General features: G+C 41.2%; 6 protein-coding genes across 8 annotated transcripts; all 6 read left to right on the forward strand.

The window, feature by feature from the left end:
- Window positions 1-1,449: 1,449 nt before the first annotated feature.
- LOC121882816 lies at window positions 1,450-7,235 on the forward strand. Its single transcript, XM_042391260.1, has 5 exons — window positions 1,450-3,641; window positions 3,685-4,108; window positions 4,160-5,971; window positions 6,056-6,358; window positions 6,621-7,235. The coding sequence occupies exons 1-3, from the start codon at window positions 1,479-1,481 to the stop codon at window positions 4,846-4,848; spliced, it is 3,276 nt and encodes a 1,091-aa protein (XP_042247194.1). The 5' UTR covers window positions 1,450-1,478; the 3' UTR covers window positions 4,849-5,971; window positions 6,056-6,358; window positions 6,621-7,235.
- Window positions 7,236-7,536: 301 nt separating this feature from the next.
- Window positions 7,537-9,153, forward strand: LOC121882404 (trace amine-associated receptor 1-like). Of its 3 annotated transcripts, XM_042390650.1 has the most exons (3): window positions 7,537-7,883; window positions 8,097-8,204; window positions 8,301-9,153. In XM_042390650.1, the coding sequence occupies exons 1-3, from the start codon at window positions 7,851-7,853 to the stop codon at window positions 9,084-9,086; spliced, it is 927 nt and encodes a 308-aa protein (XP_042246584.1). In that variant the 5' UTR covers window positions 7,537-7,850; the 3' UTR covers window positions 9,087-9,153. The 3 variants fall into 3 exon arrangements, with proteins under 3 accessions (XP_042246584.1, XP_042246582.1, XP_042246583.1); XM_042390648.1 differs by having other exon boundaries at window positions 8,097-9,153; XM_042390649.1 differs by having other exon boundaries at window positions 7,537-7,875; window positions 8,097-9,153.
- A 3,385-nt stretch (window positions 9,154-12,538) lies between these two features.
- On the forward strand, window positions 12,539-13,420 carry LOC121882817 (trace amine-associated receptor 1-like). Its single transcript, XM_042391261.1, has 2 exons — window positions 12,539-12,761; window positions 12,834-13,420. The coding sequence occupies exons 1-2, from the start codon at window positions 12,539-12,541 to the stop codon at window positions 13,418-13,420; spliced, it is 810 nt and encodes a 269-aa protein (XP_042247195.1).
- A 3,826-nt stretch (window positions 13,421-17,246) lies between these two features.
- On the forward strand, window positions 17,247-18,128 carry LOC121882818 (trace amine-associated receptor 1-like). The gene is made up of 2 exons (XM_042391262.1): window positions 17,247-17,469; window positions 17,542-18,128. The coding sequence occupies exons 1-2, from the start codon at window positions 17,247-17,249 to the stop codon at window positions 18,126-18,128; spliced, it is 810 nt and encodes a 269-aa protein (XP_042247196.1).
- Window positions 18,129-20,819: 2,691 nt separating this feature from the next.
- LOC121882819 (trace amine-associated receptor 1-like) lies at window positions 20,820-21,701 on the forward strand. The gene is made up of 2 exons (XM_042391264.1): window positions 20,820-21,042; window positions 21,115-21,701. Exons 1-2 carry the CDS (start codon window positions 20,820-20,822, stop codon window positions 21,699-21,701), a joined length of 810 nt encoding a protein of 269 aa, XP_042247198.1.
- Window positions 21,702-26,550: 4,849 nt separating this feature from the next.
- LOC121882820 (trace amine-associated receptor 1-like) lies at window positions 26,551-27,555 on the forward strand. Its single transcript, XM_042391265.1, has one exon. It carries the CDS (start codon window positions 26,551-26,553, stop codon window positions 27,553-27,555), a length of 1,005 nt encoding a protein of 334 aa, XP_042247199.1.
- The last annotated feature ends 132 nt before the right edge of the window (window positions 27,556-27,687 follow it).

The following is a 27,687-nucleotide window of genomic DNA, read 5'->3' on the forward strand; positions in this document are numbered from 1 at the left end:
AACCGGCGTGCGTTTCTCTCTCTCTTGGCATAGCGCCGGTGCCGGGAGCGCACAGCGCGCAGCGCTCCCACTGTTCCTGCGGAGCCATGCTCCAGTTAAAACTGTTCCTTGCAGGCCTGCACTTGTGTCCCGCGGTCATGCACTCCCACAAACTTTTCCCCACTGTCCGAACTCTTTTCTTCACGCTAGGCGTTCGAGGGTGCACACTCGGCGCTGACGCAACACACACACATATACACTTACCTGCTGCTGCTGCCTCTGGTTGCCTCCGGGCATGGGCCAAACTGAGGCACTTCCTGGACACATCATATATAGCGCTTGGTGGCGCGCTTAAGAGGGTCAGGTGACCATGGACTATACCATCGACATTGTATGAACTGATATTTTATGATTTATTTTGGTTTGGGGGTATTTGGCCATCGCTGTATGAAGGGCGATTAGTGCCATTTTTCTTTTATGCGAAGTATCATTGATTTTTGAATTTATGTTTGTTGTGTTGTCAAATTTGACTGTACAATGCTATAATTTGGTAATTGGTTTGCCCAGGGGAGGGGCTAAGAATATATAAGGGGGAGCTCTGCTCATTTAGGTTGGTTGGGTTTTTGGTCGTGGCTAAGTAACAATGTGGGTGACAAACTGCCAGTGTGAAACCTGTCGTGTAAATACCTTTTTTTTGTTATTAGGGTTTTTTCCCCACTCCTGTACTGTAAATATTTTTGCCACTCTTGTTTGGGGGAACTTGGTGTGAATAAAAAATCACCACGCTGAAGTTTCTCGTCGTCTGAGCCATCATTGAAAGCGAACCCGCGACATTTGGTGTCAGGAGTGGGATGGCCAGTCGACGGGGGTGCACCCGGTCCTCAGGAAAACAGACCGGACTGCGCTCACATAAGCAAGAAGTGGCTCATGACGAAGCGGCAGATGAGGGAGCCTGGGCCACAGAGGAGGAGGACGGAGGGGGAGCTGCTGCTCCAGCCCTGCAGGCAGCTCCGGGAGCTCCAAGTGCCGGAGAGGAGCTGCTGGCCGTCATGAGAACCTTCCTGGAGGGACAGCAGAGAAGAGAGGAGGGGTTTCTGGCAGAGCTCAGAGGACTACGGGCTTCGATGCCAACCCTGCAACAAGGACAGCCGGTGGCAGAGCAGAGGCCGGTAGCACCTAGCCCAGCGCCCACCAGAGCCACATCGCCATCTGAGGAGTCGACAATGAGCCTAAGGCTGGACTTACCGACACCAGCCCCTCGGCCACGCCGCAGCTCACCTATGGAGGGATCAAGGGACAGGGTGAGCAGCGGAGCGGAATCCCCTAGGCCTGAGAGCAGACCCTATGGCGACCCCAAGATCCCACAGTACCTGGCGGGAGAGGACATTGAAAATTACCTGCTTCGCTTCGAGCGCATTGCCAGAACATGAAGCTGGCCAGAGTGTGAGTGGGCATGTCGCCTGGTGCCTCTACTCATTGGAAAGGCTCTTGAGGCCTACATGGCTATGGACGAGGAGAGGGCTCACTCTTACCCGGACCTGAAGGCGGCGCTCCTGTCCATGGCGTTGCCATCCCGGGAGAACCCAGCAGAGACCTACCACCGCTTAAAGGGTCTCTACCGACGATGGATTCGTCCAGTGCAGCACACAAAGGAGCAGATCGGTGAGCAGATAATTTTGGAGCAGCTTCTACGTGTCTTCCCTGCAGACATCCGCACCTGGGTGAAGGAGCATGAGCCCATAGATGGACTAGCTGCGGCCAAGCTAGCGCAACAGTACATCAACGCACGAAGGGGAGGCCCAGCTTCATACCAAGGTGGTCCCCGTCGTCAGCCTTCTTCCCAGCCCAGACCAGCAGCCAGAGCCAACCCACATCTGCCGGGAGAACGCCGCTCTGCACCCAGCCAGCACAGTTCCAGTAAGGAGCTCATCTGCTTTTACTGTCAGCAGGCAGGCCACAAAGCTTCTCTATGCCCCATCAGAAAAGCTAAACTGAGTGGTGCATGCTACACTCCCCGTGCTGAGGATGGAAGAGCTGTGGGAAGGTGGCAGCATTTTAAAGACATTACCATCTATGGTGAACCTGTGACTGCTCTGGTTGACTCGGTTAGCTTTCTGACGCTGGTCCAGAGGGATTTAGTGCCAACGGGCATTGTGGACTATAGCAGACAGGAGGACATTTTGTGCGTGCACGGGGACAGCCATTCCTGCCCTACTGCTGATCTGACTGTGGTAGTGGATGAGCAACCCTATTTGATGACTGTGGGGGTGGTGGAAAAGCTGCCTGTAGCTGCCATACTGGGATGGGACTTACCGGTGCTACTTGATGTGCTGCTGGATGTGGAGGCCAAAGACAGTGACGGGGTTAAGGGCTTGTCCGGTCAGGTGATCACCCGCGCCCAGGCCAGAGCGGGGGTGACGTCCGACCCATGGCAGAGAAAGGGACCAGATCCAGAACCCTTTTCAACCCTGGACAGCAGTTTGTTTGAGGGGGGCACAAAGGGCCCGAGGAAGTCTCGCTGCCAGCGGCGTTTTGAAAAGGGGCTTAAAACCAGGCAGCCAGACTGTAAAGAGGGACTAACAAAGGACATATGGAAGGTGCCTGGGGACATTGGGGCCTTGCAAAGGGTGGATGGGACTCTTAAGACATTGTTCACCAAAGCAGTTGGGGGGCTGGATATGGCAAAGGAGGGAAAAGAATGCTTTGTCATTGACAAGGATGTCCTGTATGCACTGGCTGATGGGGTCAAGCGTCTCGTGGTTCCTGGGTCATGTCGACCAATGATAATGCACCTGGCACACACCTTGCCTTGGTCTGGTCATCTTGGTCGCAACAAAACCTATCTGCGCCTAGCCTCCAGATTCTATTGGCCCTCCATGTATACAGATGTCCAAACTTTCTGCAGAACCTGTCCCACCTGCCAGAAAACCTGCTATGTCTGCCAATCAGACCGTGCCTACCTCCAGCCTCTGCCCATTATCTCCACCCCTTTTAGGCGTATAGCCATGGACATTGTTGGCCCGTTGGTGCGAAGCAGTAGAGGGCATCAGTACATTCTGGTGGTCTGTGATTATGCCACAAGGTTTCCTGAAGCCTTTCCTTTGTGCACTGTCACTGCCCCTGCTGTGCTGCGGTGTCTTGCCCAGCTGTTCTCCAGGGTTGGTGTTCCAGACGAGATCATAACAGACCAGGGGACAAACTTCACCTCCAGGCTCCTGCAGCTCTTCCATCGACAGTTGGGCATTGCAGTGATCAAGACCACCCCATACCACCCGCAGACTGATGGGTTGGTTGAACGGTTCAACCAAACCCTGAAGAAGATGCTGCAGAAGTTCGTCGCCGACACCGGACGGGACTGGGACCAGTGGTTGCCCTTCCTGTTTGCCTACAGGGAAGTCCCTCAAGCTTCCACTGGTTTCTCCCCGTTTGAGCTACTGTACGGCTGGGATGTCCAGGGGCCGCTGGACCTGCTGCTAAAGACCTGGGAGGCTCCTGCAAGCTGTTCGCTGCTAACCCAGGGAAGACTTACCTGGTGGAGCACGTCACCGCCTGAAAGACAGGGGGCCGGTTCGCCAGAGGTCCTATCGAGTGCCCCAACACCTGGTGGCAAAGCTCCTGAAGGAGGTGGAGGAGATGCAGCGTCTGGGGGTAATCGAGCCATCGCAATCTGAGTGGTGCAGCCCGGTAGTCATCGTGGTGAAGAAGGACGGCTCACTCCGCATCTGCATCGACTTCAGGAAGCTCAACGCAATGTCGGAGTTCGATGCCTACCCAATGCCCCGGATTGACGACCTACTGGAGAAGATTGGCCAGGCCAGGTTCATCACCACCCTGGACCTCTGCAAGGGCTACTGGCAGGTACCCCTAGAAGCATCCAATCGTCCCTACACTGCTTTCCAGACACCGGCCGGCCTCTTCCAGTTCACTGTGATGCCCTTCGGCCTCCATGGTGCACCTGCCACTTTCCAGAGACTGATGGACTGCGTCCTGCAGGGGTGCGAGGACTGCAGTGCTGCTTACCTGGATGATGTGGTCATCTTCAGTGACACCTGGGAGCAGCACCTGTGTCATCTGGAGCGAGTCCTCGGCCAGATCCAGCAGGCGGGTCTGACACTGAATCCTGCCAAGTGTTAGTGGGCCAAGGAGGAGGCTAAGTACCTGGGCTACCGGCTGGGATGAGGCGAGGTCCGACCACAGGTGGACAAGGTCGAGGCCATCCGCGGCTGCCCACGCCCACGCACGAAGAAGGAGGTGAGGTCCTTCTTGGGCTTGGCTGGCTGGTACAGGAGATTTGTCCCGCAGTTCGCCACCATCGCTGCTCCTCTGACAGCTCTGACAGCGAAGGACCAGAGGAACCCGGTCGCCTGGAATGAGGACTGCGAGACCGCATTCCAAACCCTCAAGGCCTGCTTGTGCTCTTCTCCAGTGCTGAGGAGTCCCGACTTCAGCCAGCGGTTCTTGGTCCAGACTGACGCTTCTGCCGTGGGACTGGGGGCAGTCCTGGCCCAGGGTGATCCTGGGGAAGAACAACCGGTGCTGTACCTGAGCCGCAAGCTGCTGCCCCGTGAAACCAGGTACTCCACTGTGGAGAAGGAGGGCCTGGCCATTAAATGGGCCCTGGAGAGTCTGAGATACTACCTGCTGGGGAGGGAATTTGACTTGGAGACCGACCATCGCGCTCTGATCTGGATGAACTTCATGAAAGATCATAACAGCCGTCTCACTCGCTGGTACCTCTCCCTCCAGCCTTTCCAGTTCCAGATCAGACATCGAGCTGGCAAGACCAATGTTGTGGCAGATTATCTCTCCAGGTTGCCGCACATCGCCAACCTCGGGGAGGAGGGGGATAATGTGACGGGGCGCCCGTGAACGCTCCGTCATGCCCTAACCGGCGTGCGTTTCTCTCTCTCTTGGCCGAAGAGAAAGCGCCCGTGCCGGGAGCGCACAGCGCGCAGCGCTCCCACTGTTCCTGCGGAGCCATGCTCCAGTTAAAACTGTTCCTTGCAGGCCCGCACTTGTGTCCCGCGGTCATGCACTCCCACAAACTTTTCCCCACTGTCCGAACTCTTTTCTTCACGCTAGGCGTTCGAGGGTGCACACTCGGCGCTGACGCAACACACACGTATATACACTTACCTGCTGCTGCTGCCTCTGGTTGCCTCCGGGCATGGGCCAAACTGAGGCACTTCCTGGACACATCATATATAGCGCTTGGTGGCGCGCTTAAGAGGGTCAGGTGACCATGGACTATACCATCGACATTGTATGAACTGATATTTTATGATTTATTTTGGTTTGGGGGTATTTGGCCATCGCTGTATGAAGGGCGATTAGTGCCATTTTTCTTTTATGCGAAGTATCATTGATTTTTGAATTTATGTTTGTTGTGTTGTCAAATTTGACTGTACAATGCTATAATTTGGTAATTGGTTTGCCCGGGGGAGGGGCTAAGAATATATAAGGGGGAGCTCTGCTCATTTAGGTTGGTTGGGTTTTTGGTCGTGGCTAAGTAACAATGTGGGTGACAAACTGCCAGTGTGAAACCTGTCGTGTAAATACCTTTTTTTTGTTATTAGGGTTTTTTCCCCACTCCTGTACTGTAAATATTTTTGCCACTCTTGTTTGGGGGAACTTGGTGTGAATAAAAAATCACCACGCTGAAGTTTCTCGTCGTCTGAGCCATCATTGAAAGCGAACCCGCGACAAGCTGCGTTGATGGAACACCCCTCTGGTCACATGGTTTTGCTCGTTTATGATTTGGGTTGTAGGTTTAAGGACTGCCTTGCATTATTAATTAGCTTATGGGATTGTGTACTTGGGTTCATACTCGTGTATTCTTAAATGGGTTAATGTATGCTGGGTTTTACTGAGAGTATTGTGTTTTCTTCAGCAAAACCATGAGGTGTGATGGAGAGCGGCTCTGTTTTATGAAAGGGGAACTGGCCTAGTGCCCAGAGGGAGAAAGAAAAAGAAGAAAAACCAGTGAAAACAGGTAAGCTATTGTAATTATATTTCTCATTAAAGCCTAACGAATTTTGGATTCACATTCTCTCATTACGTCAACTCTGTTCTCTAGACCAGGTCTGGTTGCTATCCAGAATTCTGTATTTAAGGTACTGTACCCCAACCTGCATGAAATGCCAATGGAAGATGCTGGTCCCTTTGCCCCCCTGAATGCAGTATAAATGTTGAGTGATTTTGGTTTTGGCAGCTTTTTCAATTTCACCAATGTATACATTCTATCATATGAATCAGATTTGTGATGTCCGGTTTCCACTTTGCATGCAGGGGAGCTCCTTGTCCTGGGTACCTGTTGATTATATATGGGGAATACTGGAGCAGTTATTTGTCAATCTTCTTGTTGTGGTGATTGAATCGGGTATGTACCAGAATATCGATGTGGCCTCATCCACATCTTTTAAGTAGATGCATATTCTGTGAAATCTAATCAGCTGTAATTTGATAATGCCCCAGAAGGTGTGTCTTGGGTGATGGCTACTTTTATGCAGCAGGGTGTCTGTTGGTCTCTTTGAAGTAAACTCAAGTCTCTAGCCGTTTAGTGTGCTCTGTGTAGCCACGAAAAAACATGCATATCTAAAAATACCACTTCCTCTAACTGTAAGTTATGTTTTAATTTTGAGGATGGTGGGAGTTGAGAACCTCCAGGAATTCCTAAAAATGCAGCGACTGAGCTCGCCACCGTCCAAAGTTGTTATCAAGAATCGAACTGCCAATCTTCTGATTAGTGGATGACCCACTCTACATCCTGAACCACAGCTGCCCAATGTTGTGTAACCTGGCATGCGGCATGGGAGCTCCTTCCCCTGTAGAGGCCAGTCACTGGTGGTATCTCTGACAGCAGTTACAGTGTTGGAGATGTCATTAAACATGACAAATCTGTCCACAACTTGGGAAACAACATCATGGAGTTAGCTCCTTTTCACGTCTGGTGAACCAGTCCTAATGTGGTCGGGGATGAAGCCCTCTGGGACATCTGCAGAGACATATTTTAATAAAAAATGTGATGATGACAAATGCATATTTGTGGATGAAAAACACATGACAAAAGAGCTATGAAATTTAAACAACATTGTAAAAATAATTCAGATACCTTGTAAAACAATTGCAGTGATATTTTCAAATTTTAGAACAATTTCTTGCAAACATTACACAATTTCAAGTATTTCAGATCTGGTGGCTCTGTTATGCTTGGGGGGCAATTTGCTGCCATGGTTTGGGTCCACTTGTCCCCTCAGAGGGAGGAGTCACTGCAAATAAATACAAAGTCGTTCTGAGTGATCACCTTTATCCTATGATGAAACATTTCTATCCTGATGGGAGTGGTCTCTTCCAGGATGACAATGCCCCAATTCATAGGGCATGAGGGGTCACTGAATGGTTTGATGAGTATCAAAATGATGTGAATTATTTGCTATGGCCTTCACAGTCACCAGATCTCAACCCACTTAAACATCTATAGGAAATTTTGGACTGACATGTTAGACAGTGCTCTCCACCACCATCATCACAACACCAAATGTGGGAATATCTTTTGGAAGAATGGTGTTCCTCAGCCTTGGTCTTGATTCTACAAGTTTCTGGAACTCTTCTGGAGGGATGAACACTATTCTCTAAAGGAGGCTTGTACCAGGGCTAAAAGTGTAAACTGTAAATTGTCATTACCTCCATTGTTACTGTAGCTCCTTACTGTTTTAGCTACTTACTATTACTGTAAAATAACATGTTTAATTTGCATCATGATATCAACATGACAATGAAATGATTCCTTTAAAAAGTGAATTTCTTCTACAGTATGTTTTTCTGGCATCTAAGGTCATCAGGATAAAGAAAAAAATCCCACATCTGATTGGATGACTGAAGAATCTACTAATTATGGTAATGAGGTAGGGGTTGATAAAAATTGTGATTCTGCACAGTGCACACTAATGAAAAACACTGATGTGGGAACTATCTTGAACATTTAAAAGGTATCGTATGATAAGGTATAAAAATGCATTATTATTGTTTTGTATTAGTATGGAGCAAAATATTTTAAAATAAATATTATTTATGATATTTTAAATATTGCTGGTCATAAATGAAAATCTTATTTGCAGGAACCCAGGAACATGGCACCAGAAGTCAGTCGCACAGATGTAAATGACATACATCCTTGCTATAAAATAGATAATGTTTCTTACGTGCTGACAAGCACTCCTTCCACAGTATGTGTTTTATTATATATTTTCCTTGGCTCATTATCTGTTGTCACAATATGTGGAAACATTCTTGTAATAATCTCCATCATTTACTTCAAACAGCTCCACACTCCTACAAACTATCTAATCCTCTCTCTGGCTGTTGCTGACCTGCTTGTTGGTTTTTTAGTCTTTCCTTTCAGCATGGAATACACTGTAAGCTTTTGTCTATATCACAAAGACTTATTATGCAAAGTACGAGACAGCATTGATGTGACACTGAGCACAGCTTCTATTTTGAATCTATGTTGTATTTCCATTGACAGATATTATGCAGTGTGTCAGCCTCTGACATATAGAACTAAAATAAATGTTCATGTTGTTGTGATCATGATCCTGGTTAGCTGGAGTGTTTCTGTTCTAGTTGCAATTGGGTTTTTAATTGCAGGTTTAAACCATGAAAAATGTGAAGAAAAGTGCTTTATTGATGTTTTACTTGCAAACATTTTGGGAGCTATTTTCTCATTTTACCTCCCAATGATCATAATGCTCTGTATCTACCTGAAGATTTTCCTTGTGGCACAGAGACAGGCACGTAGCATCCAGAGCACAAAGTCTGGAGCAACTGTCAGTAAGATGGAGAGAAAGGCCACCAAAACTCTGGCTATAGTTATGGGAGTTTTTCTCATCTGTTGGACGCCATTCTTTCTGTGTTTTACCTTTCAGCTTTTAAATAATGTGTCAGTGCCTGTTGCACTGTTTGAAACTCTTAACTGGCTTGCACTGTCTAATTCAATGCTCAATCCATTTATTTATGCTTTCTTTTACAGCTGGTTCCGATCAGCTTTTAGAATAATCATATGTCTAAAAATATTTCAAGGTGATTTTGCAAACACAAAACTTCAATGACATATTGTTTGGTTTATTGAAATACCCTATGCATATGTCAGTACTGAAAACTTTGAATAATAAAGATCGTTGGGCATTTGTCATCAGAGCATTATGTCTTTGTTTTTAATTGAGCTATAAAAATACAATATTACAGAGCTGCTTTATCAGTTTATACAATCACATAGCTTAAACACACTATGTAAATGTACATGTATTCTTCAGCTACGGTCCATTTTGACATGGAAAAGTTTAGAAAATCTGACGAATCAAATGTTTCATTTATCCACTCTATATAGAAAGTAACTAATTTCTTTAAATAATATAGTTTTTGGCTTTTTTTTCTAACATTCAGAGGAAATCATTTCTATCACACCACAATGCAGGTGTTTTTGAAACAAAGTTAGTAACATACTTTGTGTTCCAAAATATTTCATGAAATCTCACACACTGATCTGCCCAAATGTATTTACTTTCAGGATTTAAAGATAATATTTTTCCATTACATGAAAAACAGCATGAAACTATTTGAGTCAATTTTTTTTCATTGCATAATCATGAGTTTTCCAATACTATAAATTTATTATGACCATAAATGCACAATTCTCAAATCTACTAAATATTATTAGTGTCACTGTGTTATTTTTATACTTTAAAAATATGTGTTGTGATGGAGATGACACGGTGTGGTGGAAAAGACAGGACATAGCGGAGACGTGACAAACAGCACTAGTGAAAAATGTTCATGTTTATTATCACTGATACTGAGTAACATCTATTTTGAAAGTAAACTTTGTTAGTTTTAAAACATAAATTCACAATAAATCAGAAGGCATAAAACTGCTTTTCCCCCACTCTCTGCATTCTGAAACTTACAAGCATGTTGCACTTCTGGCCTATCGGTAATGCCACAGTCCTGTACGTGTTTTACATTTGACTGCTAATGGAGAATACTTTGTGACTTCTTAATTGGGGTACTTTGTGACTTCTTAATTGGGGTATTTGCAACCTGCTTAAAGGTTTCTACAATTTAACATTAGATTTCTGATATATGTGATTTAGGTTGATTAATTATTTAAAAAGAAAATAAAGAGCAAAACAAAGAATTTGACTGTTTTTAAATACAGTACATTACACAGTAGATAGCTGTTTGAAAGTTGCTCATCTGAAAGGGAGCTTTGCTCTGGAAAAAGAACTTTTACTTTGACCTGTACTGCATGGTTGGACCATCACTGATTACATGTAGTATGATTGCTATTTGGGTCAGTTCTTTGACGTAGGAGAGCACTTTGTTTAGATAAACTCAGATTGTGCATGGGTCGTGGTGCATTGATGAGCTAATAGAGCAGACAGTCACAATGCCAGTTTTAGTGTGAGCCACACCTGAATGGAGTGTCATTTTCTGCAAAATCAATGTGCAAGACCAATGCCAGCCTCTCCTATATTTTTCTTCAGGGTTCTCAGAATACTATAGGCATAGTAAATTGTTATGGCAAGCTAGCAGCGAATGAAAACACATTGTTTAACCATAAAACAACCTCAGAAACTAGTGAAAATGACAAAGTGGAGGCAGGCAGAGAGAGAGAGAAAGTTACAATAGCCATGAGAGACCACCTGTGACCTGCTACAGTACCTCCTCCGGTGCTGCTCACTCCTGGCGGTCAGTGTTGCCAGATGCGACTGTCAAAATGTAGCCCAGTCAAAGCTTAGAACCTGTCCGGTCATTGTAAAAGTAGCCCAATTTTAAATTTTCATTTAGGAAAGAGTTTATACATTACTCTGTGCTGATGTAAAAGTAAAAGTTTTTTAGAAAATGTTATATTAAACATTTAAAGTTTTTACTCATATGAACATGGGGACGATATTTTGGCAACAGCATTGTTAGCAGTCGGCAGCCTGAGAGGGAGCCCTGGCACTGAGCCATGATAACGTATCTCCTGAAAGAACTCCATTACAAGCAAAGGAGTTTCACTCAGATCTGGTAGGAACAGTACTCCTGAAATATTCTGTCACTTAAAGAAAAAGCTCACAGTTGAGGTAATCATTCCTTCTGTGAATGCTGACCATTAGAAGATCCCCTCCAAAAGTGCTTTCATTCTAAGTCTAAGACTGTAACCTTTGAAAATATCCACTTAATTACTACTACTTTGGACCACTGAAGCCTCATATTAGTTTTGGATACATTTTTGAACACATTTTTGCACAAAACAAGGACATTTACATTGAATGCACATAGTATGAACAGGAGGAATGACTCCAGCAAGCCAATCATTTCTCAATGTCCATGTAGGCATCTGACTATTGTTTAAGAAAGACTGAACCTATCCTTTAAAAGCCAACGTTTTGTAGGCGTTTCCTATAATCCCTGGCTTGTTGCTTTTTTTCTCTCTAGATGTGAACTGTGTAACTAGTTTTTCTGGAATTCTCTTATCTTTCTGGAATACTTTTTTGGTCAGTTTTCTGAGTTAACCACAGTATTTGGGCATCATCTGCTATCTCTACCGTCAATGTGCTGAATGTTATTGATTTTTAACTCAAAGAACTACACTGGGATTTCTATTAATAGTGTGTCGTTCTTAAAAATGATCAGAAGTGTTTGTAGTATGCACACAACTTGACATTGGCCTTCTAATGTTACACGTCCACACCTAGCCTTGCTACTCCATAGCCCCACCAATAAATAACACAGTCCCTAACTAACCCCAGCAAAAAACAATCTCTGGCACTGCCTATGCAGAACACCAATGTGACACAGAAAAAACCCTTTCCCAAATGAAAATTAAAAATTGGGCTACTTTTTGACAAATGGGTGGGTTCTAAGCTTTGATTGGGCTACTTTTTGTCAGTACTATCTGGCAACACTGGCCTAGGATCAGGTTCAGATTGAAAATTGAGTATTTGATCAGCCAGGGACTTCTTTGGTTCATGCTCCAGTTCAAGACTATGTATTTTGTATTGCAAATTGTAAATCTTAATGTGTGCACGCACAAACACACACACACACACACAAACAAAAAGTATATTATTACTCATATTGCATGCAAACAGAATGTAGTATACCACATCTGATTGGACACGAGAAGTATTGTATTAATTATGGTAATGAGACAGAGGTTGATTAATAAAATGCCAAGTCCAGAGGTTCTGCAGAGGCACAGTGAATAAGGACATACATCAACACTGATGCTTTGACTAACTTGAGGCACATGGTATGGTACTTAATGACCTACAAATTATGTTCTATGGAAAGTCTTTGTTTCCTCAGAAATATAATTTATGTTGTACACATGCTGAAGTAAATATGCAAGTATTCAAAAAGTTTTCTCAGTATAATTGATTATTAATAGATAACTGAATTACAGGAATCCAGAAGTATGGAACCAGAATCGACTGACAAAGGTACTTATGTCATTAATGGCATGCATCCTTGCTATGATAATACATCTTACATATTTGCAAGCAACCCTTCCATGATGTGTGTATTATTATATATTTTCCTTGGTTTGTTGTGTGTTGTCACAATATGTGGAAACCTTCTTGTAATAATCTCCGTCATTTACTTCAGACAGCTCCACATCCCAACTAACTACCTCATCCTCTCTCTGGCTGTAGCTGACTTGCTTGTTGGTGTTTTAGTCTTTCCTTTCAGCATGATGTTCACCGTAACTTCATGTTGGTATTATGAAGGTTTATTATGTAAAGTACGAGGCAGCTTTGATGTAACACTGAGCACAGCCTCTATTTTGAATTTATGTTGTATTTCTATTGACAGATATTATGCAGTGTGTCAGCCTCTCTCTTATAAAAGTAAAATAAATGATCGTGTTATTGGGATAATGATCTTTGTGAGCTGGAGTGTTTCTGCGCTAATTGGAATAGGCATCATAATTGCAGGATTTAATCAAGGAAAATGTGAAGAAAGTTGTATAATTGATGCTCTAATATCAACCACTCTGGCATGTATTTTTTCCTTTTATGTCCCAGTGATCATAATGCTCTGCATCTACCTGAAGATTTTTCTTGTTGCACAGAGACAGGCACGTAGCATTCAGAGTACAAAGTCTGGAGCAACTGTCAGTAAGATGGAGAGAAAGGCCACCAACACTCTTGCTATAGTTATGGGAGTTTTTATTTTATGTTGGACTCCTTATTTTCTTTGTATCATCTTTCAGCCTGTAACATATGATCTAACTCCAATTGCTGTGATAGAAACACTTAACTGGCTTACGTTGTCTAATTCGATGCTCAATCCATTCATTTATGCTTTCTTTTACAGCTGGTTTAGATCGGCTTTCAGAATGATTATTTCTGGAAAAATATTTCAAGGTGATTATGCCAACTCAAAACTCCTTTGACGTATTGTTTTGAATGCTTACATGTAATTTAAATTTGACAATAATGATAAAGGTTGAAAAAAGGTTGATAGATTTCAGTCAGTAAAAATGTTAGACATTAATTTCAACAAAATAACATGCAGATTACAGATAAGATTGTTAAATATAAAGAGTTTTATGAAAGAAATTTATTGTTACCATCCTTACTCAGACAGGGCATTCAGTTCTCTGGTAGTCTTTTACCGAAACCTCTCATACCACAGAAAGACCCTGCCTCAGAGTCTTAGCTCACTCAGTGCCTAACAAGGAATGAAGTAACACGTTGACACCTGTCTCAAGTTTCTGGTGTCAATAATCAAATGCTCATGTTGAATCCTTCATAGAGCAACTACACTGTAAGTGATAAGAAGTCAAAATCCTTGTTTCCTGCAAAAATTAAGTCTAAAGTTTAACTGAAGCCAATATGTTTGAGTTAGTCAAATCAAGTTAGTGATTACTAAAGTTAGTCCTCTGAACAAATTTCTTCAGCCAAATGTAAAATGAATGCTGTGGATTTTGACTTCCATCTCTCATACTATAGTTGTGCTTTGAAGGGATCTCTTCATGACCAGGACAGGAGGAATGATTAGGGGGATCAATAACTGTTATGTACACATGAGCATGTGAGTATTTTTTCAAGACAGATCTGAAAAAAATCTAATGCTATTTCTTAAAACATGTCAAATTGCTGAAGAAATAAAGTACTGACAACAGCTTAAAACCCCATCACTTTTCTCTCTCTTCACTGGGAATAACATAATCTATGAATCTATATCTAAATACAGAGATGTCTCAGACCCTGTTCATCACAACTTGTCTAATTAGGCTGTTGTGAAAATGCCGAGCGGCAACACAAAACATATTATGTAAAATGAAAAAGAAAGCTGAGCGCTATCAATCATGTGTGGCTGCAAAGTCTGTTACTGAATGCTGTTTGTGGCAAAAATAAGTTTTATTGACCTGGGGGATAACTCGCTTACTGTAGTAGAAACACATTATGCCAAACAATGTGGGCTTGGTGTTAGAAATGATGGCTTTTTGAGAGCTTTTTATCCACAACACATCTCAAAATTATTCCCACAGAAGTCACAGAAACATCAACATCAACATCTTGCAACTTAAGTATGTCACTGAGCCTCCTCCTCCTCATCCCCCGGTCAAAATCAGAGAGGGCACGTTGAACCTAATCCACCCAGAACAGTGTCCCGCAACCACTTCAACAATCCGGAAATAAGACAAGAGTTCACTGTTCCTCCTCCCAATTCTACGAAGGTCCTTAAAGATCTGACTGATGCGGTAAAATCAGAGGCTAGACACAATGATGTGATACAGCTGGAGTTGAAAGTCAAGAATGTGCAAAATCATATTTCTGTTACTGTCGACAATGAGGGTGGCAACGCTATCCGGCCAGTTTTTGAAGGCTTACTAAAGCAGCTGGTACAATCAAACACAAATATCGCATCAGACGCTAGCCCAGAATTAATTGTTCAGGTGGTATGGAATCCCAGAGGTGGCGTTAAATGAAAGATGGAAAAAACGCACATTGTTCACACTGTATATTGTAGACAATAGGAACTTCATCGCCATCATCTTAGCTCATCTAATCCATTCTAAACTCACTGATAGCCAGACCATAGAATGAGGGAGAGAGTTGCAATGTCTTGCAATCAGATACCTACAACCTAGTGATGTCAGCAAATATGAAAATATTCTGAAACGTAAAATTGTGGTGTTTTACAGAAGCCCTGAAGACTGACCCCTCTCTCAATTTGAGACCGACTTCTCTGAATGTCCTAACCCTGTTTCTTTTCATTCCAAAACCACTACTATGGAATAAAAATTCTGAAAGCCTTTATAGGGGCCAAATACGTCTGTAATTGTTACCGAAGCTACGAGAACAACATACACCTACGTGAAGGTTACTGCTCCACCTGCAATGACCCCGCTTGTATTAATCACATTCCTAGTTTACAGTCAATTTTTATTGTTTAGAAATAAGAAAAAAACAAGAGCAATCTAAATCTGCAAACATTTGTAAATATTTAAAAAACAAGATCAGAAACATTTTTAATTATTTAGAAATAAACAAGAGCAGGGTGAAATAAAACTTGCATCTCACAAGTTGTAACAATCTTTAAACCTTTAAATACAAAGACAACACTTGTTCAAAAGATAATCCACAGGCCCGATGGCAGAGATGATAAACGCAGTGTTGACCACATGCAGTGGACAGGGGGTGTTGAAGCTGACAATCATGATATAATATTTTTGTAGAATGATTTTGCAAAAACTGAAAGATGCTTGAGGGGTAATGAGCAAAGTCTGGCGGGAAACCGTAAGAGTCAAAAAAGGTGGCTATGCCGTCCTCTTCCAGAGTCAAAGATAACCAGTGCTCTCTGGGCATGTGTGCAGGGTGCGTGTTGATGATAGAGTGGGCAGGCAGTCTAAACAAACAACTCAGTAAAAGCAGCTGGACAGAAGCCCATATGCTGTAAAATACGTCTCCCAGCAGATGGTGCAGAAGACTTTCCAGTTGATGATTATTCATTTTTTTTCACTTATTCAGAATGAAATGAGGTTGTTTTGTTTTTTTAAATAATAATCCACCAACACCTGACTTTTAGAGTTGATCTCCAGAATGGAATCATAGCAGGTGTAGACAATAAAGTGGTGGTATGCGGAAAGGTTAATCTGAATCTCATTTCCAGTCTTAAATTCCCATTGGAAACGGGGGACAAAGTGTCATTGTCTTTGCCTGGGTTCAGAGTAAACACAAACATCCGTTGTTAAATTCTCCACGGTTGATGCTCAGAGGTAAATCCTTAGGATGTCTCCCCATAGTGATAAACATGTTGTAAAACTCTGACCGAAATCCTGTGGTTTAATTAGGGTTGTAAAGCCTTAGCCAGACCCTGTCTGCCCTCCTGACAAGGCCAGATATTCCACGCCGTTGTGGATAAAATTGAGGGGTGACAGGTTTCTTCTCCATGTGAAGGCTTTTTTGTGTACCATGCCCAAAACCATGTATTTGGGCATAGTGCCCAGAAAGAGATTCTCCTGGTGACCTACTCTGGAATTTTCCGGGATGTTTTCACGTTGAGTTGTGACAGGGGGTAGAATGCGTTACCCTTCAAATCCAAATGGGTGGGTTCTAAGCTTTGATTGGGCTACTTTTTGTCAGTACTATCTGGCAACACTGGCCTAGGATCAGGTTCAGATTGAAAATTGAGTATTTGATCAGCCAGGGACTTCTTTGGTTCATGTTCCAGTTCAAGACTATGTATTTTGTATTGCAAATTGCAAATCTTAATGTGTGCACGCACAAACACACACACACACACACAAACAAAAAGTATATTATTACTCATATTGCATGCAAACAGAATGTAGTATACCACATCTGATTGGACACGAGAAGTATTGTATTAATTATGGTAATGAGACAGAGGTTGATTAATAAAATGCCAAGTCCAGAGGTTCTGCAGAGGCACAGTGAATAAGGACATACATCAACACTGATGCTTTGACTAACTTGAGGCACATGGTATGGTACTTAATGACCTACAAATTATGTTCTATGGAAAGTCTTTGTTTCCTCAGAAATATAATTTATGTTGTACACATGCTGAAGTAAATATGCAAGTATTCAAAAAGTTTTCTCAGTATAATTGATTATTAATAGATAACTGAATTACAGGAATCCAGAAGTATGGAACCAGAATCGACTGACAAAGGTACTTATGTCATTAATGGCATGCATCCTTGCTATGATAATACATCTTACATATTTGCAAGCAACCCTTCCATGATGTGTGTATTATTATATATTTTCCTTGGTTTGTTGTGTGTTGTCACAATATGTGGAAACCTTCTTGTAATAATCTCCGTCATTTACTTCAGACAGCTCCACATCCCAACTAACTACCTCATCCTCTCTCTGGCTGTAGCTGACTTGCTTGTTGGTGTTTTAGTCTTTCCTTTCAGCATGATGTTCACCGTAACTTCATGTTGGTATTATGAAGGTTTATTATGTAAAGTACGAGGCAGCTTTGATGTAACACTGAGCACAGCCTCTATTTTGAATTTATGTTGTATTTCTATTGACAGATATTATGCAGTGTGTCAGCCTCTCTCTTATAAAAGTAAAATAAATGATCGTGTTATTGGGATAATGATCTTTGTGAGCTGGAGTGTTTCTGCGCTAATTGGAATAGGCATCATAATTGCAGGATTTAATCAAGGAAAATGTGAAGAAAGTTGTATAATTGATGCTCTAATATCAACCACTCTGGCATGTATTTTTTCCTTTTATGTCCCAGTGATCATAATGCTCTGCATCTACCTGAAGATTTTTCTTGTTGCACAGAGACAGGCACGTAGCATTCAGAGTACAAAGTCTGGAGCAACTGTCAGTAAGATGGAGAGAAAGGCCACCAACACTCTTGCTATAGTTATGGGAGTTTTTATTTTATGTTGGACTCCTTATTTTCTTTGTATCATCTTTCAGCCTGTAACATATGATCTAACTCCAATTGCTGTGATAGAAACACTTAACTGGCTTGCACTGTCTAATTCGATGCTCAATCCATTCATTTATGCTTTCTTTTACAGCTGGTTTAGATCGGCTTTCAGAATGATTATTTCTGGAAAAATATTTCAAGGTGATTATGCCAACTCAAAACTCCTTTGACGTATTGTTTTGAATGCTTTCATGTAATTTAAATTTGACAATAATGATAAAGGTTGAAAAAAGGTTGATAGATTTCAGTCAGTAAAAATGTTAGACATTAATTTCAACAAAATAACATGCTGATTACAGATAAGATTGGAAAATATAAAGAGTTTTATGAAAGAAATTTATTGTTACCATCCTTACTCAGACAGGGCATTCAGTTCTCTCATATTTCTGTTACTGTCGACAATGAGGGTGGCGACGCTATCCGGCCAGTTTTTGAAGGCTTACTAAAGCAGCTGGTACAATCAAACACAAATATCGCATCAGACGCTAGCCTAGAATTAATTGTTCAGGTGGTATGGAATCCCAGAGGTGGCGTTAAATGAAAGGTGGAAAAAACGCACATTGTTCACACTATATATTGTAGACAATAGGAACTTCATCGCCATCATCTTAGCTCATCTAATCCATTCTAAACTCACTGATAGCCAGACCATAGAATGAGGGAGAGAGTTGCAATGTCTTGCAATCAGATACCTACAACCTAGTGATGTCAGCAAATTTGAAAATATTCTGAAACGTAAAATTGTGGTGTTTTACAGAAGCCCTGAAGACTGACCCCTCTCTCAATTTGAGACCGACTTCTCTGAATGTTCTAACCCTGTTTCTTTTCATTCCAAAACCACTACTATGGAATAAAAATTCTGAAAGCCTTTATAGGGGCCAAATACGTCTGTAATTGTTACCGAAGCTACGAGAACAACATACACCTACGTGAAGGTTACTGCTCCACCTGCAATGACCCCGCTTGTATTAATCACATTCCTAGTTTACAGTCAATTTTTATTGTTTAGAAATAAGAAAAAAACAAGAGCAATCTAAATCTGCAAACATTTGTAAATATTTAAAAAACAAGATCAGAAACATTTTTAATTATTTAGAAATAAACAAGAGCAGGGTGAAATAAAACTTGCATCTCACAAGTTGTAACAATCTTTGAACCTTTAAATACAAAGACAACACTTGTTCAAAAGATAATCCACAGGCCCGATGGCAGAGATGATAAACGCAGTGTTGACCACATGCAGTGGACAGGGGGTGTTGAAGCTGACAATCATGATATAATATTTTTTTAGAATGATTTTGCAAAAACTGAAAGATGCTTGAGGGGTAATGAGCAAAGTCTGGCGGGAAACCGTAAGAGTCAAAAAAGGTGGCTATGCCGTCCTCTTCCAGAGTCAAAGATAACCAGTGCTCTCTGGGCATGTGTGCAGGGTGCGTGTTGATGATAGAGTGGGCAGGCAGTCTAAACAAACAACTCAGTAAAAGCAGCTGGACAGAAGCCCATATGCTGTAAAATACGTCTCCCAGCAGATGATGCAGAAGACTTTCCAGTTGATGATTATTCATTTTTTTTCACTTATTCAGAATGAAATGAGGTTGTTTTGTTTTTTTAAATAATAATCCACCAACACCTGACTTTTAGAGTTGATCTCCAGAATGGAATCATAGCAGGTGTAGACAATAAAGTGGTGGTATGCGGAAAGGTTAATCTGAATCTCATTTCCAGTCTTAAATTCCCATTGGAAACGGGGGACAAAGTGTCATTGTCTTTGCCTGGGTTCAGAGTAAACACAAACATCCGTTGTTAAATTCTCCACGGTTGATGCTCAGAGGTAAATCCTTAGGATGTCTCCCCATAGTGATAAACATGTTGTAAAACTCTGACCGAAATCCTGTGGTTTAATTAGGGTTGTAAAGCCTTAGCCAGACCCTGTCTGCCCTCCTGACAAGGCCAGATATTCCACGCCGTTGTGGATAAAATTGAGGGGTGACAGGTTTCTTCTCCATGTGAAGGCTTTTTTGTGTACCATGCCCAAAACCATGTATTTGGGCATAGTGCCCAGAAAGAGATTCTCCTGGTGACCTACTCTGGAATTTTCCGGGATGTTTTCACGTTGAGTTGTGACAGGGGGTAGAATGCGTTACCCTTCAAATCCAAATGGGTGGGTTCTAAGCTTTGATTGGGCTACTTTTTGTCAGTACTATCTGGCAACACTGGCCTAGGATCAGGTTCAGATTGAAAATTGAGTATTTGATCAGCCAGGGACTTCTTTGGTTCATGTTCCAGTTCAAGACTATGTATTTTGTATTGCAAATTGCAAATCTTAATGTGTGCACGCACAAACACACACACACACACACACACACACACACACACACACACACACACACACACAAACAAAAGGTATATTATTACTCATGTTGCATGCAAACAGAATGTAGTAAACCACATCTGATTGGACACGAGAAGTATTGTATTAATTATGGTAATGAGACAGAGGTTGATTAATAAAATGCCAAGTCCAGAGATTCTGCACAGAGGCACAGTGAATAAGGACATACATCAACACTGATGCTTTGACTAACTTGAGGCACATGGTATGGTACTTAATGACCTACAAATTATGTTCTATGGAAAGTCTTTGTTTCCTCAGAAATATAATTTATGTTGTACACATGCTGAAGTAAATATGCAAGTATTCAAAAAGTTTTCTCAGTATAATTGATTATTAATAGATAACTGAATTACAGGAATCCAGAAGTATGGAACCAGAATCAACTGACAAAGGTACTTATGTCATTAATGGCGTGCATCCTTGCTATGATAATACATCTTACATATTTGCAAGCAACCCTTCCATGATGTGTGTATTATTATATATTTTCCTTGGTTTGTTGTGTGTTGTCACAATATGTGGAAACCTTCTTGTAATAATCTCCGTCATTTACTTCAGACAGCTCCACATCCCAACTAACTACCTCATCCTCTCTCTGGCTGTAGCTGACTTGCTTGTTGGTGTTTTAGTCTTTCCTTTCAGCATGATGTTCACCGTAACTTCATGTTGGTATTATGAAGGTTTATTATGTAAAGTACGAGGCAGCTTTGATGTAACACTGAGCACAGCCTCTATTTTGAATTTATGTTGTATTTCTATTGACAGATATTATGCAGTGTGTCAGCCTCTCTCTTATAAAAGTAAAATAAATGATCGTGTTATTGGGATAATGATCTTTGTGAGCTGGAGTGTTTCTGCGCTAATTGGAATAGGCATCATAATTGCAGGATTTAATCAAGGAAAATGTGAAGAAAGTTGTATAATTGATGCTCTAATATCAACCACTCTGGCATGTATTTTTTCCTTTTATGTCCCAGTGATCATAATGCTCTGCATCTACCTGAAGATTTTTCTTGTTGCACAGAGACAGGCACGTAGCATTCAGAGTACAAAGTCTGGAGCAACTGTCAGTAAGATGGAGAGAAAGGCCACCAACACTCTTGCTATAGTTATGGGAGTTTTTATTTTATGTTGGACTCCTTATTTTCTTTGTATCATCTTTCAGCCTGTAACATATGATCTAACTCCAATTGCTGTGATAGAAACACTTAACTGGCTTGCACTGTCTAATTCGATGCTCAATCCATTCATTTATGCTTTCTTTTACAGCTGGTTTAGATCGGCTTTCAGAATGATTATTTCTGGAAAAATATTTCAAGGTGATTATGCCAACTCAAAACTCCTTTGACGTATTGTTTTGAATGCTTTCATGTAATTTAAATTTGACAATAATGATAAAGGTTGAAAAAAGGTTGATAGATTTCAGTCAGTAAAAATGTTAGACATTAATTTCAACAAAATAACATGCTGATTACAGATAAGATTGGAAAATATAAAGAGTTTTATGAAAGAAATTTATTGTTACCATCCTTACTCAGACAGGGCATTCAGTTCTCTCATATTTCTGTTACTGTCGACAATGAGGGTGGCGACGCTATCCGGCCAGTTTTTGAAGGCTTACTAAAGCAGCTGGTACAATCAAACACAAATATCGCATCAGACGCTAGCCTAGAATTAATTGTTCAGGTGGTATGGAATCCCAGAGGTGGCGTTAAATGAAAGGTGGAAAAAACGCACATTGTTCACACTATATATTGTAGACAATAGGAACTTCATCGCCATCATCTTAGCTCATCTAATCCATTCTAAACTCACTGATAGCCAGACCATAGAATGAGGGAGAGAGTTGCAATGTCTTGCAATCAGATACCTACAACCTAGTGATGTCAGCAAATTTGAAAATATTCTGAAACGTAAAATTGTGGTGTTTTACAGAAGCCCTGAAGACTGACCCCTCTCTCAATTTGAGACCGACTTCTCTGAATGTCCTAACCCTGTTTCTTTTCATTCCAAAACCACTACTATGGAATAAAAATTCTGAAAGCCTTTATAGGGGCCAAATACATCTGTAATTGTTACCGAAGCTACGAGAACAACATACACCTACGTGAAGGTTACTGCTCCACCTGCAATGACCCCGCTTGTATTAATCACATTCCTAGTTTACACTCAATTTTTATTGTTTAGAAATAAGAAAAAAACAAGAGCAATCTAAATCTGCAAACATTTGTAAATATTTAAAAAACAAGATCAGAAACATTTTTAATTATTTAGAAATAAACAAGAGCAGGGTGAAATAAAACTTGCATCTCACAAGTTGTAACAATCTTTAAACCTTTAAATACAAAGACAACACTTGTTCAAAAGATAATCCACAGGCCCGATGGCAGAGATGATAAACGCAGTGTTGACCACATGCAGTGGACAGGGGGTGTTGAAGCTGACAATCATGATATAATATTTTTTTAGAATGATTTTGCAAAAACTGAAAGATGCTTGAGGGGTAATGAGCAAAGTCTGGCGGGAAACCGTAAGAGTCAAAAAAGGTGGCTATGCCGTCCTCTTCCAGAGTCAAAGATAACCAGTGCTCTCTGGGCATGTGTGCAGGGTGCGTGTTGATGATAGAGTGGGCAGGCAGTCTAAACAAACAACTCAGTAAAAGCAGCTGGACAGAAGCCCATATGCTGTAAAATACGTCTCCCAGCAGATGATGCAGAAGACTTTCCAGTTGATGATTATTCATTTTTTTTCACTTATTCAGAATGAAATGAGGTTGTTTTTTTTTTTTTAAATAATAATCCACCAACACCTGACTTTTAGAGTTGATCTCCAGAATGGAATCATAGCAGGTGTAGACAATAAAGTGGTGGTATGCGGAAAGGTTAATCTGAATCTCATTTCCAGTCTTAAATTCCCATTGGAAACGGGGGACAAAGTGTCATTGTCTTCACCCGGGTTGAGATTAAACACAAACTGTCAAAATGTCTCCCCATAGTGATAAACATGTTGTAAAACTCTGACCGAAATCCTGTGGTTTAATTAGGGTTGTAAAGCCTTAGCCAGAGCCTGTCTGCCCTCCTGACAAGGCCAGATATTCCACGCCGTTGTGGATAAAATTGAGGGGTGCCCAAAACCATGTATTTGGGCATAGTGCCCAGAAAGAGATTCTTCTGGTGACCTATTCTGGAATTTTCCGGGATGTTTTCACGTTGAGGCGTGACAGGGGGTAGAATGCGTTACCCTTCAATAAGGCCACCGTGTGACCTAAGCGGACTGCAGGGGAAACGGAAACATTTGACAAACAGAGAGATCCCTAATATTCTCAAACAGAAAATGAATTCACGGGCTCCCATGAGGCAGAAGGTGTTGGTGGCGTGAGTCAGTTTAATTCTCATATCTACTGAGTTCAAAAGGAGTCTCTTGCAGAAAAATATGTCCCGTGGAGAGGACCCAACAGGTGTCTCCCCAGTGTGCATGTGTAGTCTGTCCTCCTCCCAGGTCTCCATGGTGATGGAGGTCACGTGGCTCAGGTATTATTCTGTTCTGGTGGCACCTGTTCTGTTGCTCTTCCTGAGGTTTCTTCCATTTTTTTTCCTGTTAAAATGTTTTTCCTTTATTTGTCAAAGGACAGAAGATGTATTGCTTTACAGACTGTAAAGCCCCTGAGGCAAATTTGTAATTTCTGATATTGGGCTATACAAATAAAATTGACTTGACTATAGAGAATGAGGTTGACATCAACACCGTGTTGAATTTTGGGTACGCACCATGTTTAGAAGATCCCGCTGCCTTTCTGTTGGTGAGTTGGAGCTATGAGTTGGTTACTTTTAACAACATGCCTGCATCAATAAAAGAGTGTTCTGCAGCTTTCACATGTAGGTATTTGTAGCATTGTGTACAGGATGTTTAAAGTGAGTGAAGTCCATTGAGAAGTTTAAAGCAAGGCTGTAGGCTAAAGTTATTACAGCGAAGCTCACAGTTCAGAGATAGAGCTGATGCAAGCTGAGCTAATACCACAATGATATGAGTAATGTGCTGACTACTGTTTTAAATATGTTTTGCACAGGTAACCCTTGTGAATAAATGTGTTGCACCAGTTTGGACTCAGCCTCATTCTGAACCTAAGCACATTCAAGCTAACTGGCTAAGATTGAACATTAGCTAATCCTTGTTGCTTTATTTAGCAATCTGCCATCAATTTGTTGCTAGTAACTCATACACGTCTGCCTTTTTGTCACACATTAACGTTGTATTTTTTATGTCCAGCAGTTTACTTTCAATTCACATACATCAATATTATACAATCCACCAGATTACAATAGCTTCCTAAAAAAGTATGAAGTTCTTAAATTTTTGACTGCGATTTGACACTGTTGATAACCAGTGATATAACTGAACAATACTCAAGAACCACCCTATTTTAGAACATATTTACTCATGAACAGTTACTACCCTGTCTATGTGAAATATGTAATATTTAAACTTTGGAACATCTTGTTTTATACTTCTGTCTATCAACAGGCCCACAGCCTGCAGTGAGGGGAAGAGCTGCATCACAGTGAGTGATAAAGACCACAGCAGCAACATGGGATGCCTGAAGAGAGTGAAGCTTGATACAGGACTGAAGCAGAAGCTGCGGGACAAACACCAACCGTTCCTTAGATGAATATCATCCTCTCAGTCTGCCCAGCCAGGAGAGACAGTGTGATGGCACCCTGTGTTGGTGTGTTCATGGGAGCTTCAGCTTGTTCAGTAGTTTAAGACAGAAGCATCCAGGGGTTGGGCTGTAGCTGCTAAATATTAGTGCAATCCTTCACATGCTCCTTTTGTAAAATAAAGTTGATTCTATACAATTCTAATGTGGTGTTTTTCCTTCATATTATACATTATCTGTACTTAAGTGTTGAATGTGACATACAGACCTTATGAGTACAGTTTTATGCGAACATGGTTGCAGAGAACCTGAACATAAATTTGCAACAGTTGACTTAAAGTTATCTACTGCTGTTTGTGTCACCAAGTATCCACATCAACCAAAACTGTAATAATAATCCATGATGACAAGTCTACTGGCCTTGTATTACATTGGCTTTGATGTAGTTACGGTGCATTATACTCAAAAAATGCCCATTAGCACTCTGCCAGTAGCATTCAAAGATAGAAAAAGTGGTAACAGAGCAACTTGTGGATTTAGTTTTAAATCACAATTGAAATTATGCCTGAAACAGAACCATTTGTGTGACCCTTAACCACAAAGTACCAGAGAGATTTTCTATGTTGTAAAGTTTTAAATGGAAAGTGTTTTAGCTTTGTATGATGCAATGTTTATTCTTTGTACCCCTGTATTAATTATAACATTTGATGCCGTAATTCTTTTGCAGATTTGCCTGCCCAGGGACTGCTGATAAAATTTAGCTATCTATGCTATGACCATTGTCCATTGTTGCTGTTAAATAAACAAATAAAATAATACATAAAATACAGATTTAAGCTATAGAAACATTTAAATGAATTCTTGCATAAAATGACTGTGCGGACACACTGTGGATTTTGGCCACTGGCCACAAATTGAAAAGCACATTTGAAGGGGATTTTTTTAATAGCCAGTATGAAAAAGAGAAATGGTGACAGTGAGGAAAACCTTTTCACTGTTCATATGGGCACCTGACTGTTTTGAGAGATTTTAAAAATGGTGAACCTATCCTTTAACCCAAAATGTCCTCACTTTCCCAAAAGACACATACACACACACACACACACACACACACACACACACACACACACACACACACAGACATGTGTGCACATGCATTTGGTATATAGTATTACTCGTCATTTTGTATCTTTGTATCTCATGCAAACACAATGCAAGTACCCACATCTGATTGGATGACCTTTTTTAAAAAAAAAAAAAAAAAAAAAGTATGATAATGAGATAAAGGTTAATAAATGTTATACCAAGTCGAAAGGTTCTACAGAGTGGCACAGTGACTAAGGACATGCAACACTGATATAGAGGCACCATCAAGGTGTTCCAAGGTAAGGGAAAAATCCAAATGGAAAGCTAAAATGAACTGAAAATCATCATCTCCTTTTTTCCTAAGATAATTGTTGTTGTAATTGTGCATGCATGTTGAATCAAATATCTTTTAATGTTTTTTTTATATTATATATCATTATTGCAGAAATCAAGAAGCATGGAACCAGAATTGACTGTCAATGGGACATATGTTGTTAATGACATACATCCCTGCTATGAATCAGATAATACAACTTACATATTTACAAGCAACCCTTCCATAATATGTCTCTCAGCATATGTTTTCCTTGGCTTATTATCTGTTACCACGATATGTGGGAATCTTCTCGTAATAACCTCCATCATTTACTTCAAACAGCTCCACACTCCTACAAACTACCTCATCCTGTCTCTGGCTGTGGCTGACCTGCTTGTTGGTGTTTTAGTCTTTCCTTTCAGCATGGCATTCTCTCTTAGCTCATGTCTGTATCATGAGAATTTATTTTGTAAAATACGAGACAGCTTTGATATATCACTGTGCACATCTTCTATTCTGAACTTATGTTGTATTTCCATTGACAGATATCAAGCAGTGCATCAGCCTTTGACATATAGAACTAAAATGACTGTCCATGTTACTTTGATAATGATCCTGGTGTGCTGGGGTATTTCTGCTTTAATTGGAATTGGCATCATAATAGCAGGATTCAGCCAAGGAACATGTGAAGAAATGTGCTCTGTTGATGTTGCACTGGCAAATATTTTGGGACCTGTTTTATCTTTTTACTTCCCAGCAATCATAATGATCTGCATTTACCTGAAGATTTTTCTTGTTGCTCGGAAACAGGTGAACAGCATCCAGAAGACAACTTGTCAGAGCATAAAGTCCGGAGCAACTGTCAGTAAGATGGAGAGAAAGGCCACCAAAACTCTGGCTATAGTTATGGGAGTTTTTCTTTTATGTATGAGTCCTTACTTTCTTTGTGTGGTTTTTCAGCCTTTAGCTTATAATCCTCCACCAGTTCCTGTGATTGAAGCACTTAACTGGCTTACACTGTCAAATTCAATGCTGAATCCCTTCATATATGCTTTCTTTTACAAGTGGTTCCGATCGGCTTTCAGAATGATCATTACCGGAAAAATATTTCAAGGTGATTTTGCCAATTCAGAATTGTTTTTATGATTTCATGGAGTGCTGAAATTTTGACATGACAATAAAAAGGTGGAAACAATAAAAGAGAAATATATATAACATTTTGTAAAGTTTGTTTTGTAAATCTTTTTATGATGGATCAAATATTGAGTGTGAATGGAA

The sequence above is a fragment of the Thunnus maccoyii genome, chromosome 17, assembly GCF_910596095.1.
Source record: "Thunnus maccoyii chromosome 17, fThuMac1.1, whole genome shotgun sequence".
NCBI lineage: Eukaryota > Metazoa > Chordata > Actinopteri > Scombriformes > Scombridae > Thunnus > Thunnus maccoyii.